This window comes from Leopardus geoffroyi, chromosome D2 (genome assembly GCF_018350155.1).
Source record: "Leopardus geoffroyi isolate Oge1 chromosome D2, O.geoffroyi_Oge1_pat1.0, whole genome shotgun sequence".
In the NCBI taxonomy this organism is placed as follows: domain Eukaryota; kingdom Metazoa; phylum Chordata; class Mammalia; order Carnivora; family Felidae; genus Leopardus; species Leopardus geoffroyi.
The window spans coordinates 21,480,109-21,494,993 of NC_059334.1; the positions used below are offsets into that span (position 1 = coordinate 21,480,109).

Below are 14,885 nucleotides of genomic sequence, written 5' to 3' on the forward strand. Positions count from 1 at the left end.
GTGGGAACGCAAACTGGTGCAGCCACTCTGGGAAACAGTATGGAAGTTTCTCAAAAAATTAAAAATAGAACTACCCTACGACCCAGCATTGGACTACTAGGTATTTATCCAAAGGATACAGGAATGCTGTTTTGAAGGGGCACATGCACCCACCCCTATATTTATAACAACACTATCAACAATAGCCAAAGTATGGAAAGAGCCCAAATGTCCATTGACTGATGAATGCATAAAGAAGATGTGGTATATATATGCAACGGAATATTAATGGGCAATCAAAACAAATGAAATCTTGCCATTTGCAACAATGTGGATGGAACTAGAGTGTATTATGCTAAGCAAAATTAGTCAGAGAAAGACAAATATATGACTTCACTCATGTGGAATTTAAGATATAAAACAGATGAATATAAGGTAAGGGGAGCAAAAATAGTATAAAAACAGGGAGGGGGGCAAGACATAAGAGACTCTTAAATACAAACAGAACAAACTGAGGGTTGCTGGAGGGGTTGTGGGTAGGGCGATGGGTTAAATGGGCAAGGGACATTAAGGACGACACTTGGGATAAACATTGGTGGTTATATGTAGGGGATGAATCACTGGATTCTATTCCTGAAATCATTATTGCACTATATGCTAATTAACTTGGATGTAAATTTAAAAAAAGATATGCCCCCCCCCAAAAAGAATTGCCTGGTGTATACATACAGTGGAATATTACTCAGCCATTAAAAAGAATGAAATCTTGCCATTTGCAATAACATGGATGGAGTTAGAATACGTTATGCTACACAAAATTAGAGAAAGACAAATACCATATGATTTCACTCATATGTGGAGTTTAAGAAACAAAACAAATGAACATAGGGGAAGGGGGGAAAAAGAGGGAAGCAAACCACAAGAGACTCTTAACAATAGAGAACAAACTGTTGATGGAAGGTGTTGGGCTAAATTGAAGATGGGCTAAATTGATGATGGGGATTAAGGAGAGTACTTGTGATGACCACTGAGTGTTGTATTTAAGTGATGAATCACTAAAGCCTACACCTGCACCCAATTTTACTATATGTGTTAACTAATTAGAATTTAAATAAAAACTTGAAATAAAAAAACTGGCAGGTAATAAGTATTAACAGGCTCCGGTAATGGAGCTTATAGTTGTTACTCTACAGTCCCCAAAGTGAGGGCATCACAGATCCAATAACACTCCAGCTGCAAACAGAAAAAATCAGTTTCTCTCAAGATATCTAGAACTTTCAAAATGTGGACACTTACAAATCTTACTTCTATTCCTCCATTGCAAAACCCACTCATATTTATTCTACCATCCTAAGTCTGAGCTGATAGAACGCAACCACCTAAGGCTAGTTACGGGTCTTTTCTGGGCCTCAATTTCCTTTTCTGTAAAATAAAGGCTTGTATTCATTATTTGTAGGGTGCCCCTCCTGCGCTAAAAAGGTAAAAGACGGTAAGTAGCTTTGAAAAAGAAAAGTTTGTCTTGAAAAGCTGTCTGATCTTTTTTTCTATTGTGCAAACCTAAAAATCACTCTTTATACCCCTCTTTTAGTGAATTTGAAGCCACTGTGGGAAACAGGTCAGAAAGAATGGGAGAGTGGGATATCATCCACTTTCACCTCCCTCCCCCAATCTTATTTGACTCACGGGGATGTGCCAATTGCCTTTGTACCAAGGTTTAGTGAGCCTTTAAATATTTCAAGATGTATGAGACATTATCCCCTGTTCTCTTTTATTCTGATAACAAGCTGTCTGGGCCCTCTGCCAAAGACCCAATATCTTTGTGCAGTTCTACATGAATATGATTTTTCTCTATGCCATGGTCACCATTAGGGAAGATAAATAAAACTAACATTGGCAATGAGGACACTTACCTTTCTATTGTTTCTTATATAATGAAAGAAAAAGTTCATCATTACAACACTGCAACACCAGCATGAAGACTGGTGTCTCTTGGACTGGAAAAGATAGATTGGGGGTTGTTATTATGAGTGGCCTGAACAGATGTTACTTGATAGGTCCCTATCTATCAACCAGGAGATATTTTTATGTCAAAGAAAACTCTCCCTCATTCTGTTATACAAGTAGAGATTCTGTCCTTTGTGTCCTTAATAGGTTCTTACAAACATGTAAATGGTAAAGAGTTAAAGAAAAAAATAAGATCATAATTCAAAAGTTTTCTAAATTTCAGTCCTAGACTATTAGTGATAGGAATGCTCCTTAGGGGGGAAAGAGGAGGATAGATAATCAAATCAGTTTGGAAATAAGAATTATAATCCAAATCTGGAGTCTCTATTCCATTGGTCTGTGTCTGTTTTTGTGCCAATACCATACTGTCTTGATGATCACAGCTTTGTAGTAGAGGCTAAAGTCTGGGACTGTGATGCCTCCCTCTTTGGTTTTCTTCTTCAATATTACCTTGGCTATTTGGGGTCTTTTGTGGTTCCATAAAATTTTAGGATTGCTTGTTCTAGCTTTGAGAAGAATGCTGATTACAATTTTGATTGGGATTGCATGGAATGTGTAGATTGCTTTGGGTAGTATTGACATTTTAACAATATTTATTCTTCCATTGTATGGCCAACTAATCTTTGACAAAGCAGGAAAGAATATCCAACATAAAAAAGGCAGTCTCTTTAACAAATGGTGCTGGGAGAACTGGACAGCAACATGCAGAAGAATGAAACTAAACCACTTTCTTACATCATTCACAAAAATAAACTCAAAATGGATGAAGGAACTGAATGTGAGATAGGAAACTATCAAAACCCTAGAGGAGAAAGCAGGAAAAAACCCTCTCTGACCTCAGCCGCAGCAATTTCTTACTCAACACATCTCCAAAGGCAAAGGAATTAAAAGCAAAAATGAACTATTGGGACCTCATGAAGATAAAAACTTCTGCACTGCAAAGGAAACAATCAACAAAACTAAAAGGCAACCAATGGAATGGGAAAAGATATTTGCAAATGACATATCAGACAAAGGGCTAGTATCCAAAATCTACAAAGAACTAACCAAACTCCACACCCCCCAAAAAAAAAAATCCAGTGAAGAAATGGGAAGAAAACATGAATAGACACTTTTCTAAAGAAGACATTCAGATGGTCAACAGGTACATGAAAAGATGCCTCAATGTCACTCATCATCAGGGAAATAAAAATCAAAACCACACTGAGATACCACCTCATGCCAGAGTGGCTAAAATGAACAAATCGGGAGACTACAGATGCTGGTGAGGATGTGGAGAAATCGGAACCCTCTTGTACTGTTGGTAGGAATGCAAACTGGGGCAGCCGTTCTGGAAAACAGTGTGCAGGTTCCTCAAAAAATTAAAAACAGATCTACCCTATGACCCAGGAATAGCACTGCTAGGAATTTACCCAAGGAATACAGGAGTGCTGATGCATAGGGGCACTTGTACTCCAATGTTTATAGCAGCACTTTCAACAATAGGCAAATTATGGAAAGAGCCTAAATGTCCATCAAATGATGAATGGATAAAGAAGAAGTGGTTTATATATACAATGGAATACCACTTGGCAATGAGAAAGAATGAAATCTGGCCATTTGTAGCAATGTGTATGGAACTAGAGGGTATTATGCTAAGTGAAATAATTCAGGCAGAGAAAGATACCATATATTTTCACTCATATGTGTCTCTTGAGAATATTAACAGAAGGCCATGGGGGAGGGGAAGGGAAAAAAAGTTACAAAGAGTGAAGGAGGCAAACCATAACAGACTCTTAAATACTGAGAACAGACTGAGGGTTGATGGGGGTTGGGGGAGAGGGGAAAGTGGGTGATGGGCATTGAGGAGGGCACCTGTTGGAATGAGCACTGGGTGTTTTATAGAAACCAATTTGACAATAAATTATATTAAAGAATAAATAATAAAAAAGATTTAAAAAAGAATTATAATCCATTACCAGAAAATATCTTTTTAGAGAGCAACTGACAGCCTGTGAGTTAGGACAGATCCAGGATAGGAACTCTATTTATGATAGATCCTGTGTTGGCAAATGAAAACAGCTGTCCTCTGGCACAGAGGAGTACCCAAAAAGGAAGGACAGAAAAGCCCACACACCTCAGACACAATCAACCCTTATTTCAAGCCACAGGGTCCTTACCCGGTATTTCTTTTCTTGTTCAAATTTTTCTTCAAATTTCCTAATTTTTCGCTTGAGGCTCTGGATGTGCTTGGTGAGCTGGGTAATGGTCTGTGGCTCCTTGCCATCACCACAGCCACACCGTGAAGAACTTCGTGGCCTGTAATGATTGCAGGGAGGGAGAGAATCATCAAAAACCATGGTCTTCCCATAAACATTGCTGCTGGTCTACAAACGAAGCTTCCTGGATTATCAGAGAGGATAGGCCATTTTTGATGAGTCTACCATGGTGGCATTTACTTATTAATAGAGACCACTGATCAAAGAATTCCATTATGGGACAATGCTATCAGGGAATTTAGTGCAGAAATGTCAGAATATTATTCTAGGAAGTGCATTTCCTAAAGTTTGGAAGAGGCCAATTTAAGACAAAAAGAAATAGCCTGCTGTGGCATTATCCCTAACAGGTTGCACCTAATAACATTTTTAAAGAAGATATAGATAAGTAGTTAATTTTCTTGACACAACAGAGCCTTATGAATCTAATAAGAATGGACCCCCACCTCCAGAAAATGCATTGACCCTCACATAGCCCACAGTTTACAATAGCAATAATCCACTAACTCCCTCAAATCCATCAATAGACAGCCTGCAAGGTCAGATTTGGAAAATTCATTAATGACAGCAGAAGTTACTAAGGAGAAACTAGGATTCTCTGTACATATTTTCAGTCAAGGGACACTCATTTTAGTTTTGAATCAAAATTATTTGTAGATTTTTTTTAAAAAAAGAATGCATAGTTTCACACTTTTTGGGGGAGTGGAGGGCAGCTATTGTAAGCTGCTGCTCTTGTGGAATCTAAGAAGAAATTGAGGTAGACAACTCCCAAGCACTGCCGCAAGCTATCCCTTGAAGCCACTGTTGGGCATGCAAAGAATATTGAGCTTACCAAGAAGGATACTCCTGATATTTGCATAGACATATTCTTACTTAGGACTCTGGTCATTTGACCAAAAATGTTCAAACATGTAAGCTCTGGGGTATTCCTGAATCTCATGACCATTTCCTCCTGAGATGGCAAGACCTGACACGGTGTTCCCAAATAGAAACTACACTGATTCTTGCCATTCATTGCTCAGGTCTTGCGGTTGTATTTGATAGGCATGTCTGCACTATTTCAGACACACACTTCATTATAGGTTATAAATGTATTTGAAAAAGTGGATGAAATGAAGATAAGGTTTTCTTACATCATAAACTGCTGAGTGCTGGGTGGAGAAGGGGCTGATTCAGGGTCTAAGTTGAATCTCTGGCTTTGGCTGAAGATGGAGCATCGTGGTGACAGCAGTGGGTTATCACCGTCAGTGATGTGATAGAGAAGCCTGCTAGTCCCGACAGACTGGAGGTCTTCTGGTGCACTGTCTGCTTCATTCTGCCCATCTTTGTGGGCTGGTGCAGGGTCTGAGGAAACAAGATAAATCATCAAGATTCAGAAATGACAGAGGCCTTGAGATTGTCATGTTCCTAAGTAAAGATCATAAACATTCATTATAATGTCTGGCTTCTTTGTCATTTCTTCTTTCTGGGGATATGAAAGGCTTTCAAAGTACTGTTATGTTTATTCTCAGAGAAACTGGATAGAAAATATTACAAAGCCACTAACAAAAAAAATGGAAACACAAATTATTTTGGTATAAATTTAAAGTAATGATTCAGTAATGATTCCATTTTACGTAAAAAGCATACATTTATGTGTACAAGTAAGTGCACTAAAATACCAAAGAAGCTACTTAGCAACTACAAAGCATGGAAGAATTAAGGATGATTCTTTTTCTCATCCAAAATTTTTTGTAGCATTTTATTTTTGACAAAAATTAAAAAACAAGAACAAAACAGATTCCAAATCCTGTCTCCAGCTACGTCTGTGTCTGAATTCTATGATCACTCCCCTTTTATTTTTTTTAATGTTTATTTTTGAGAGAGAGAGAGAGAGTGCAAGCAGGAGGGGCAAAGAGAGAAGGAGACCCAGAATCTGAAGCAGGCTCCAGGCTCTGAGCTGTCAGAACAGAGACCAACACAGGGCTCAAACTGTTCAACTGTGAGATCATGACCTGAGCCAAAGTCCGATGCTTAACCTACTGAGCCACCCAGGGGCCCAGATCACTCTCCCTTTAAATGAACTCATTAACTTCCCACCTCAGGGCCAGTCCAGAGAGTCGGCACACCTGCGCTCTAGAGGAAGGGCAGATAAGTGAGGAATATGAAGACACTGAGTCAGAGTGGCCAGGTGAGACTCTCTACATCAGGGGGCTCTAGACAGTTATTTGAGCAGAAGCCAAAACAAACTCCTTCTCAATTTTGCCCAGCAAACAACTCAGGACAATTCAAGGCTTTCTTTTATTCTTACCCCAAATAAAGAGAAAAACAAATGCTTTCTGGGTGAATAAGCAGAATCTGAAAACACTGACAATCCACTTTTCCAAAATAAACATTTATCACAATTTGGTACCGGATGACTCTTAATCAGGTTTAGAATGGCTCATGTTCTCCAGAGCTTGAAATGCAATTTGCTTTGTGCAACATCAAAGGTCTGATCCCTTGTGTGCTTTCAATTGGCTTCTTCCCTGTTGGGTTTCAGACTGGGAGCCTGGATAATGCCTCCAATGTGCCTGTGAAGCTCACTAACAGCATTCTATCAGTGGCTGAGCTGGCCAGAAGTGCATGAGATGAGGGCTGGTGAAGAGGTGGGACCAGATGAACACCAGTGCCCAAGTCTGAAAGCAAGGTGTGTCCGTGTGTCTGACAACTCACCACAGGCAACACCCTTGCTAAGAATAATTTACCCAGAAAACACAGTTTGGCAGGAGCCTTAAAGAGTAACAGGAGTAAGAGTTACTAATCAATAAATGTTACTAATCAACAACATATGCTAACAATCACCTTCAAAGCCCACCAGGAGGTATACAGGTGCTTACCAAATCCTTTCAATAAACCATTAGGCCCCAAAAAGAAATGCATTTTATTCATATTACCTGTTTCTGGACAGAATCTTTTGGTAATAATGATGGGGAAGAAGAGAATTTTTAGCAAGCACCTGGGACCAGTGTATTTTTGTTGAAATGGGAAAGGTCTGAGGCATTCAGCCCTTCAGCTCAGCTGTGGCCCTAGGGTCAAAATGAACATGAGTCTCTTGGTGCCGCTTTGTAATGCCAAATGGAGGCACTTGGGCTCCTAGCCATTTGACTGAAGTGGAGGCAAGAAGAGAGCTTAGCTTCTGAAACCCACAGGGTCCTATGATGGAACTTCATAAGATCACAGATCACTCTGAATGGCTCCTTTTGAATTGCATTACAATTAAATCCATAAACCTCCATTTATATGGTGTGTGCTTCTGTGGGCACTCATGTCATTTGCTGCCTACTTAACATCCCAAACCCCCTGCCCTAGATTTACCACTAGAGGAAGCAGAGAGCCACAAAGACCTAGAAGCACCAAGCTGAAAACCAACAAAAAGTCAAAAATTGGTAATTTGGTAGTGCTTCAGTTATGTGTTCAAACTCATTATTTGAATTGAGAAGTGGCTTAATTAAATCAGATGGTGCATGTGTGTGGGCACTTGCACACACAGAATTATTGAGCTCCTTCCTCAGAAGAGGCCAGAACAGATTCTGAGGCAGCCATTGCTGCTATCATCCTGGGAATAGAGCCCAGGTCAGCTCTTACAGACCCTGCTCCCCAACAGGGAAAAGCTTACTGCGGTTTCTGATGCTTCTCAGTTGAGTATGTTACTTTGTCTTCCGAAGGACAGGGCTGCTTGCTATAGGGCCCCTCATGTGATGCAGTGTGATTTAAAGGAAGGGGCCTAGGAACCAGGAATTTTGGTGTGCTTATACTTTCTTGTGAAGTTCCAGGGACTTCCTGACCTCTCTCAGTGTCTTTGTTTGGCCCATCTTACAGAGCTGTGACAGGAAAGTAAAAAGAGGTTGCTGCACATTGTGCCTGGAGTTAACAGTATTGTGCCGTACACTTAAAAAGTTGTTAAGAGTATATATCTATGTCAAAAAACAGATCTTCAGGTAAAAAAAGTGTAGATCTCATGTTATTACCACAATTTAAAAAAAAACCTATTTCTTCTTTTCTTTTCTAAAAGAAATCTTATTTTCTAAAATTTCTATAATGAATAAATCTTAATTTTATAGGAGGAAAAAACAATAAATGTTAATGTTTTTAAAAAAGTTTGAAAGAAAATGAGCATTCCTGAGAATGTGAGAAACAACTCCAGGGATGCCACAACAAAGAGCAAAGATTATGAGTTGGAGCCTCAGGTCTACCATTTGTTTAGAAAGACTTCAGAAATGTTGGGCCTTTTTAAACATGGATTTTTTTTTCACTTGTAAAATGGAGAGAATGATGGTACCTGCCTCACAAGACTAAGTGAGGATGAAGATGAAATGAAATAAAACTATATCTTCTACAAAATTTTTGCCATATCCACATCAACCTATGTTTACTCCCTGTCCCTCTCTCTCTCTCTGTGCACACACACACACACGCACACACACACACACCAAACTTATGATGGTTCAATTTATGATTTTTTGATGTTACGATGGTGTGAAAGTGATAACATTCAGTAGAAACCATACTTTGAATTTTGAAATTGGATCTTCTCCTGGGATAGCTTTGTGTGGTACGATACTCTCTTGTGATGCTGGGCAGTGGCAGTGATCCACAGCTCACAGTCAGCCATGCAGTCACAAGGGTAAACCACCAATACACTTAAAACCATTCTCTATGCAGCCATTTTTGTTTCCACTTTTGGTACAGTGTTCAATAAATTACATGAGATATTCAACTTCATAAAATAGGCTTTATTTAGATAATTTTGCTCAACTGTAGGCTAATGTAAGTGTTCTGAGAACCTATTCATGTAGGCTAGGCTAAGTTAGATTGCTTAGTAGTCTAGGTGTATTTCATGGATTTTTTTTAAAAAGTTTTTTTTTAATTTTTTTAATTTATTTCAAGAGAGAGACAGAAAGAACAGAGTATGGTGGCGGAGACAGAGGGAGAGAAAGAATCCCAAGCAGGCTCTGTGTTGTCAGTGCAGAGCCCAACATGGGGCTCAAACTCACAAACCATGAGATTATGACCCAAGACAAAATCCAGAGGCAGACATTTAACCTACTGAGACACCCAGGTGCCCCTCTGTGAATTTTTGATTTACAATATTTTCAGCTTACAGTGTGTTACCTGGATGCAACCCTATTATAAGTCAAAGAAAATCTGAAGATCTGTATATAGATATAGAGTAGAATATGTACAAAAGAGTACATATTTTATATAAATTAATATATTTACTATGTATTTTAAATGGATAGATAAAATTTCAACCTATAATTGTTTTTATTTTTTAATTTTGGCTTCATCTTAAGTTATGGTGGTCAAGACATAATGAATTTGATGTGCTAGTTACTGTTTTTCTTACTAATACACATTAAAATAAATTTCTAGTAAAACTAACAATATTTGCCCATGGACCTTTGTCTAGCATATTTGGTGAAACACTGAGATAAGGCATAGAAGCTGCTAAACATAGTAACCATGAGAACCATCATTTTATAGTAATTATCATCATCAGAATAAGGAACTGAATATTATCTTCTCTTATTGAACATGAATTATACTCAGAATCCCTGTGGGGTTAATAAGGGAAATGAGAACCAATATACCCCTCAACATATTGTCCCTCCTATCAGTTCTTAGTTATAAATAAGAATAATCATATGTAATATTTCTGGAGTAACTCACTTATTTCTTCAAACCTGTAAGAGTTTTTGCATGTATTTAATCTTCATAACAACCACATGAGGCTGATAGTAATATGATCTCCATTTTAAATTCAGTATGCAGGGTGCTATAAACTATGTTAGTTCCAGGGAGGGTTTGACCAGTGTCCATGGTAGAAGACTCCACATCTCTGACCCTGGGAGCCAACGGATGTTTCCGGTGGCCCACTTACTGAGCAGTAGGGAACAAAGAAGAGAAATAATTATCATCAGTGCATGAAGGCCAAGAGACCACTTCTGATCTTGCTGCAACCCCAGACAGAAACAGATGTTGTATTATAGCTGTTTAATAAGTCAGTCAGATTTAAAAATATATCTAATATGAATTTTTAAGCAATTAAAAATTCAAATAAATCCCTATCTGCAACCATTTGAGATGTACTGTTGAAATATAATTGAGTAATAAATTAGCCATAGTCTTGTGGATTTGTTAATTTGCACTCTTGGGTTTAGCCTTCATGGTGGGCTTTTATAGGTAGCATTCAGGTACATTCCAAAATGCCAAATGTCAGCCTTTATTGGTTTTAAAAGCTAGATAAGCCAAAAGTATGTCCATAATTCTAACAAGGTACAAGCATTAGAGTTCTCAGCCAGCCTCTCCAAAACAACTGAAGGATACACAGTGGGTTCAGTTTTAGGTATGTTGAATTTGAGCACCTGAAGGCACTTAGCAGGTTAGCTATGGGGTTACAACAGAAAGTACATGGGTAATCTTGAAGTCATCCCAGTAACTAAATCTGGGGACACAGGTGAGATTGCTTGCTCAGAGACTACCTACCAAGAGGTGAGCAGCAGTATCTCCAATGCTAGATTGGGTGGGGGTAAGCATAAGGACAGATGGAAGAGAGATTCCTCATTGGTAAGGCTGGCTGAGTCACCAAGTGGGGTGTGGGTGGCACTCCTAGTAGGCTTCTTAGTGCCAGCTTCTGTGGACAACCACCAGAAACATCAGTGAGGTAGAAGGGTGGGAAATTTGTCACTGTGAAAGCAGGGCTGGGCCTTATGGAAGGCACTCTGCAGGTCTAAGAGCCACTTTGCCATCATGGTTAAAAGCACAGGATTTAAAAAAAAAAAGCACAGAAGTTAAAAAAATTTTTTTAATATTTTATTATTTATTTTTGAGAGAGGCAGAGCATGAGTAGGGGAGGGGCAAAGAGAGAGGGAAACACAGAATCTGAAGCAGCTCCAGGCTCTGAGCTCTCAGCACAGAGCCCAATATGGGGCAGAACTCACAAACTGCGAGATCATAACCTGAGCTGAAGTCGGTTCATGACTGGAGCTGAAGTTGGACGCTTAACCGACTGAGCCACCTATGCGCCCCTCACAGAGGATTTTTCATACGCTCAGAAACACCTAGATTGAAGCCCCAGTTTTGTCATGTATGTGACCTGGGACACATTATTCACTCTTTACATTCCCAGTTTTCCCATCTATATAATGGGAATTCATTCATTCAGCAAATGTTTATTAGCCATCTACTGCATGCCAAAGCCCTGTTTCAGGGAAGGGTGACAAAACAATATCTACCTCATAAATTGTTGGAGAATTGAAAAGAAGACAAGGAATCTCAAGTGCTTAGGACAGTGCCCCAGGGGAGGGGATATAACCCATCAATAAATGTTACTTGCTGTTGTTTTGTATTTATGGTGGTATCTTTTACCTAGTTAAGAAACTTGGTAGAAGAGTTGGCTGGGGGAAAGGAAGATAAATTCAGTTCTAGATACCCTGAGTTAACAGGCAGTTTTGGTCATCCAGTGCAGGTGCCCAGGAGGCCCTGGATATGTGTAGGTATGGAGCTCAGGAGACAGAATCCAGCCGGGTTTGATCTCAGCATGTACTTCCCCAAATCTGTCATCTGCAGGAGGAGGCAGAGCCGTCTGCCTCATTTTCATTTTGAAGGAGTCAATGTACTGATTACAATTAAAATGAATGGTTAATAGGTGAGGGCATTGGGTTAGCTGAATAATGAAAAATCCCAAATTTCTCCCTAAAACCCAGAAAACTACATGGATCAAGAAGCCTCAGCTCAGATCTAAACATTTTCCTTTCATCTGCATTTTTAAATACAATCTTCTAATTAAATTTCCATCAGTAAATACAGAACCAGGTTTTAGGTTTTTGAGCAGTTTTGTTTTTCTTTTTGGTATGTTTTTTACTGCATGATTATTGTAATGTCAAGTACATTTTTTAAGTAAGCTCTACACCCAATGTGGGGCTTGAACTCATGACCTTGAAATCAAGAGTTGCATGCTCTACTGACTGAGCCAGCCAGGCACCCTTGTGAATAGTTCTTAAGTTAAATTTAACTTCATACCTCTTGTTTCCTAGAAAATTATAAGAGGACAATTTCAGAATATTTTTTTCTTGAGTTGTTGTGATTATATCTAACATAAGCAATACTTTTACCAAGGAAACATAACATATATAAATCATAGAAATACCCAAATACATAAATCTTCAGGGTATATTGTCACTGATTATTTTACAAGTCCAATCATAACTTCTATGCAGTTTCATAATAGACAATAAGGAAGATGTGATATATACAATGGAATATTACTCAGCAATCAAAAAGAATGAAATCTTGCCATTTTCAATGACATGGATGGAACTACAGTGTATACACTATGCTAAGTGAAATAAGTCAGAAAAAGACAAATATCATATGAATTCATTTATATGTGCAATTTAAGAAACAAAACAGATGAATATAGGGGAAGGGAAGGAAAAATAAGATAGAAACAGAGAGGGAGACAATCCTTAAGAGACTCTTAAATACCAAGAACAAACTGAGGGTTGCTGGAGGGATATTGGGTGTGGGCATGGGCTAAGTGAGTGATGGGTATTGAGGAGGGCACTTGTTGGAATGAGCACTCAGTGTTATATGTAAGTGATAAATACTAAATTCTACTCCCGAAATCATTACTACACTATATATTAACTAACTTGGATTTAAATGTTAAAAAAGCCTTGGAATTACATAAAACAAAATAAAATAAAATAAAATAAAATAAAATAAAATAAAATAAAATAAAATAAAATAAAATAGTTCTTTTCTAGTATTTTTATGGTCTCAAGGGTAAGAATAAGGAATAAATGACTTCTAGTTAGAAAAAAAACAAAACAAAACAGTATCCACAAAGGTTCAACCAAAGGAAAATCACATTGCCATTTGGCTAATATGTTGTTTATCTTATATACTATTATACTAACCTTTTAGTATCATTTGGGGAAAAGAAAACAGTTTGAAATCACCCAAATTTTCAGAATAATAATGTTCAATAAATTTAAGTGTCCAGACAAAATTAAGTATCTTAAATACATTTTAATTCCATACCATAAATAGCTTAGCAAAATAAGGTCACAAAGTAAAAGAAAAGAGGCAGTAAAGACAACTAGAATGAATAGAGACAGAAGAAGACAAAGTGGCAAGGTCATGGCTGAGAAAGAGAAGCAGCCAGAAAGCTGTGGGAAAAAAAAAGAATAGAAACAAAGTGATAGCATGGTGGTGGGGATGGGTGAGAAGGAAGGAGAGGCAAGTGACAAAGGTTGAGTTTATACTCAGGAAACATGGAGTGAACATAAGCTTCTAGTCCATGAAAGACTGAGGTCTTCAGACATTAATGACTTCTAACCTAAATCAAAGTAAATTCTACTCATGGGCTATAGTAACATGACCTATGCTGAGGACAGATGTGAGATCTCCAGATCCTGTCACAATGAGAAAGGGAAGAAATCCATTTTTTTCATTGTTTTGGAGTAGAACATTTGAAGTGGGAATAATTAATATTTTTGGAGGCAGTTTCTACACAGGACCAAACCAAATGTCCAATTTGGTAAGGAAAGAAGCAAATCTTCTAGACAAATCTACCAGGTGGCTAAATGAAGCTTTGTACCCTATTCTCTGATTATCCAAGACTTATTCTTTTGCCTATATGCATACTACCAAAGAACAGTTGAGAAATTAACAAGGGAAATGGCCAAGGCCAATGAACAACTTTTTCCCTCCCTGTGTCACAAAAGTGGAGCCAAATGCTCAGATTACAGAGCTCTGCTTGAACTGTGGAACCAGGGAAAGAGCAAGCATCTATCACTATCCACAATAATGTCCAAGATTTGGAAGCACCCTCTTGATATATAGAGAAAGCTGGATACTGTGTTCTGGTTATTTTTCAGGCTAAAAGACTCTCCAGGTCCTCTAGTCAACTCCTGCACAATTGACCACCTCAGTGGTACAGCAGATAAAATTCTATTAAGATAACAAGCAATCTTTGTAAGCATTCACATTCATAAGCAGATGTACTTTGCAAAGCAGAAGGAAAATTGAATATACAAAGCAAACAGGAAGGCTATCAAAGGAAATTCTAATCTTCAATTGGGGTCTGTATCTTTATGAGCCTCATCCAATGTTAGGAAAATTTGGTCAGAGAAGTTAGTCCCAAAGCTCCACATAGAGCCACAAAAAAGTATGATCCTCATGGAACTGGAAGAGACAGTAAAGGTTGTTCACGCTGAGCTTGGGGATGGTAGGGTTGGGGCATCCAGAACAGTGTTAGACACCAAGTATCTGGGCATGATATATGGGTAACTATGTGAAAGAGAAAGGGGGTATATGAAAACTCTCTATACTGTCTGCTCAATTTTCTATAAACCTAACACTTCTTAAAAAATTAATTAAAAAAAAACACGACTATAAATCAACAAGTTAAAAGCCTGGACTCTCGAGTCAGAGCCCCAAACTTGGTCTGACACTATACTTGATCTTAGCCAAAAGTCTGAGATGCAATCAGACTTGGTCTGAGATGCCACTTGCTCACAATTATTATGTCCTTGGCCAGGTAAGGCTCTAAGTCAGAGTCCTCATTTATAAAGAGTTATAGCAAGGACAAATGTTACCACAGTCCTTGACCTGCCTTAA

At 38.4% G+C, this 14,885-nt stretch overlaps 1 protein-coding gene across 5 annotated transcripts in view; it reads right to left on the bottom strand.

Moving 5' to 3' along the window:
- The window catches only part of FAM13C (family with sequence similarity 13 member C), a 162,111-nt gene that overhangs the window by 31,243 nt on the left and 115,983 nt on the right, over positions 1-14,885 (bottom strand). For all 5 annotated transcript variants that reach the window (XM_045437460.1, XM_045437461.1, XM_045437458.1 and 2 more), the window contains 2 exons: positions 5,372-5,582; positions 4,143-4,281 (listed from right to left, as the gene is read on the bottom strand). In XM_045437460.1, coding sequence (XP_045293416.1) covers positions 4,143-4,281; positions 5,372-5,582 — 350 coding nt within the window. The remainder of the gene's footprint in view (positions 1-4,142; positions 4,282-5,371; positions 5,583-14,885) is intronic.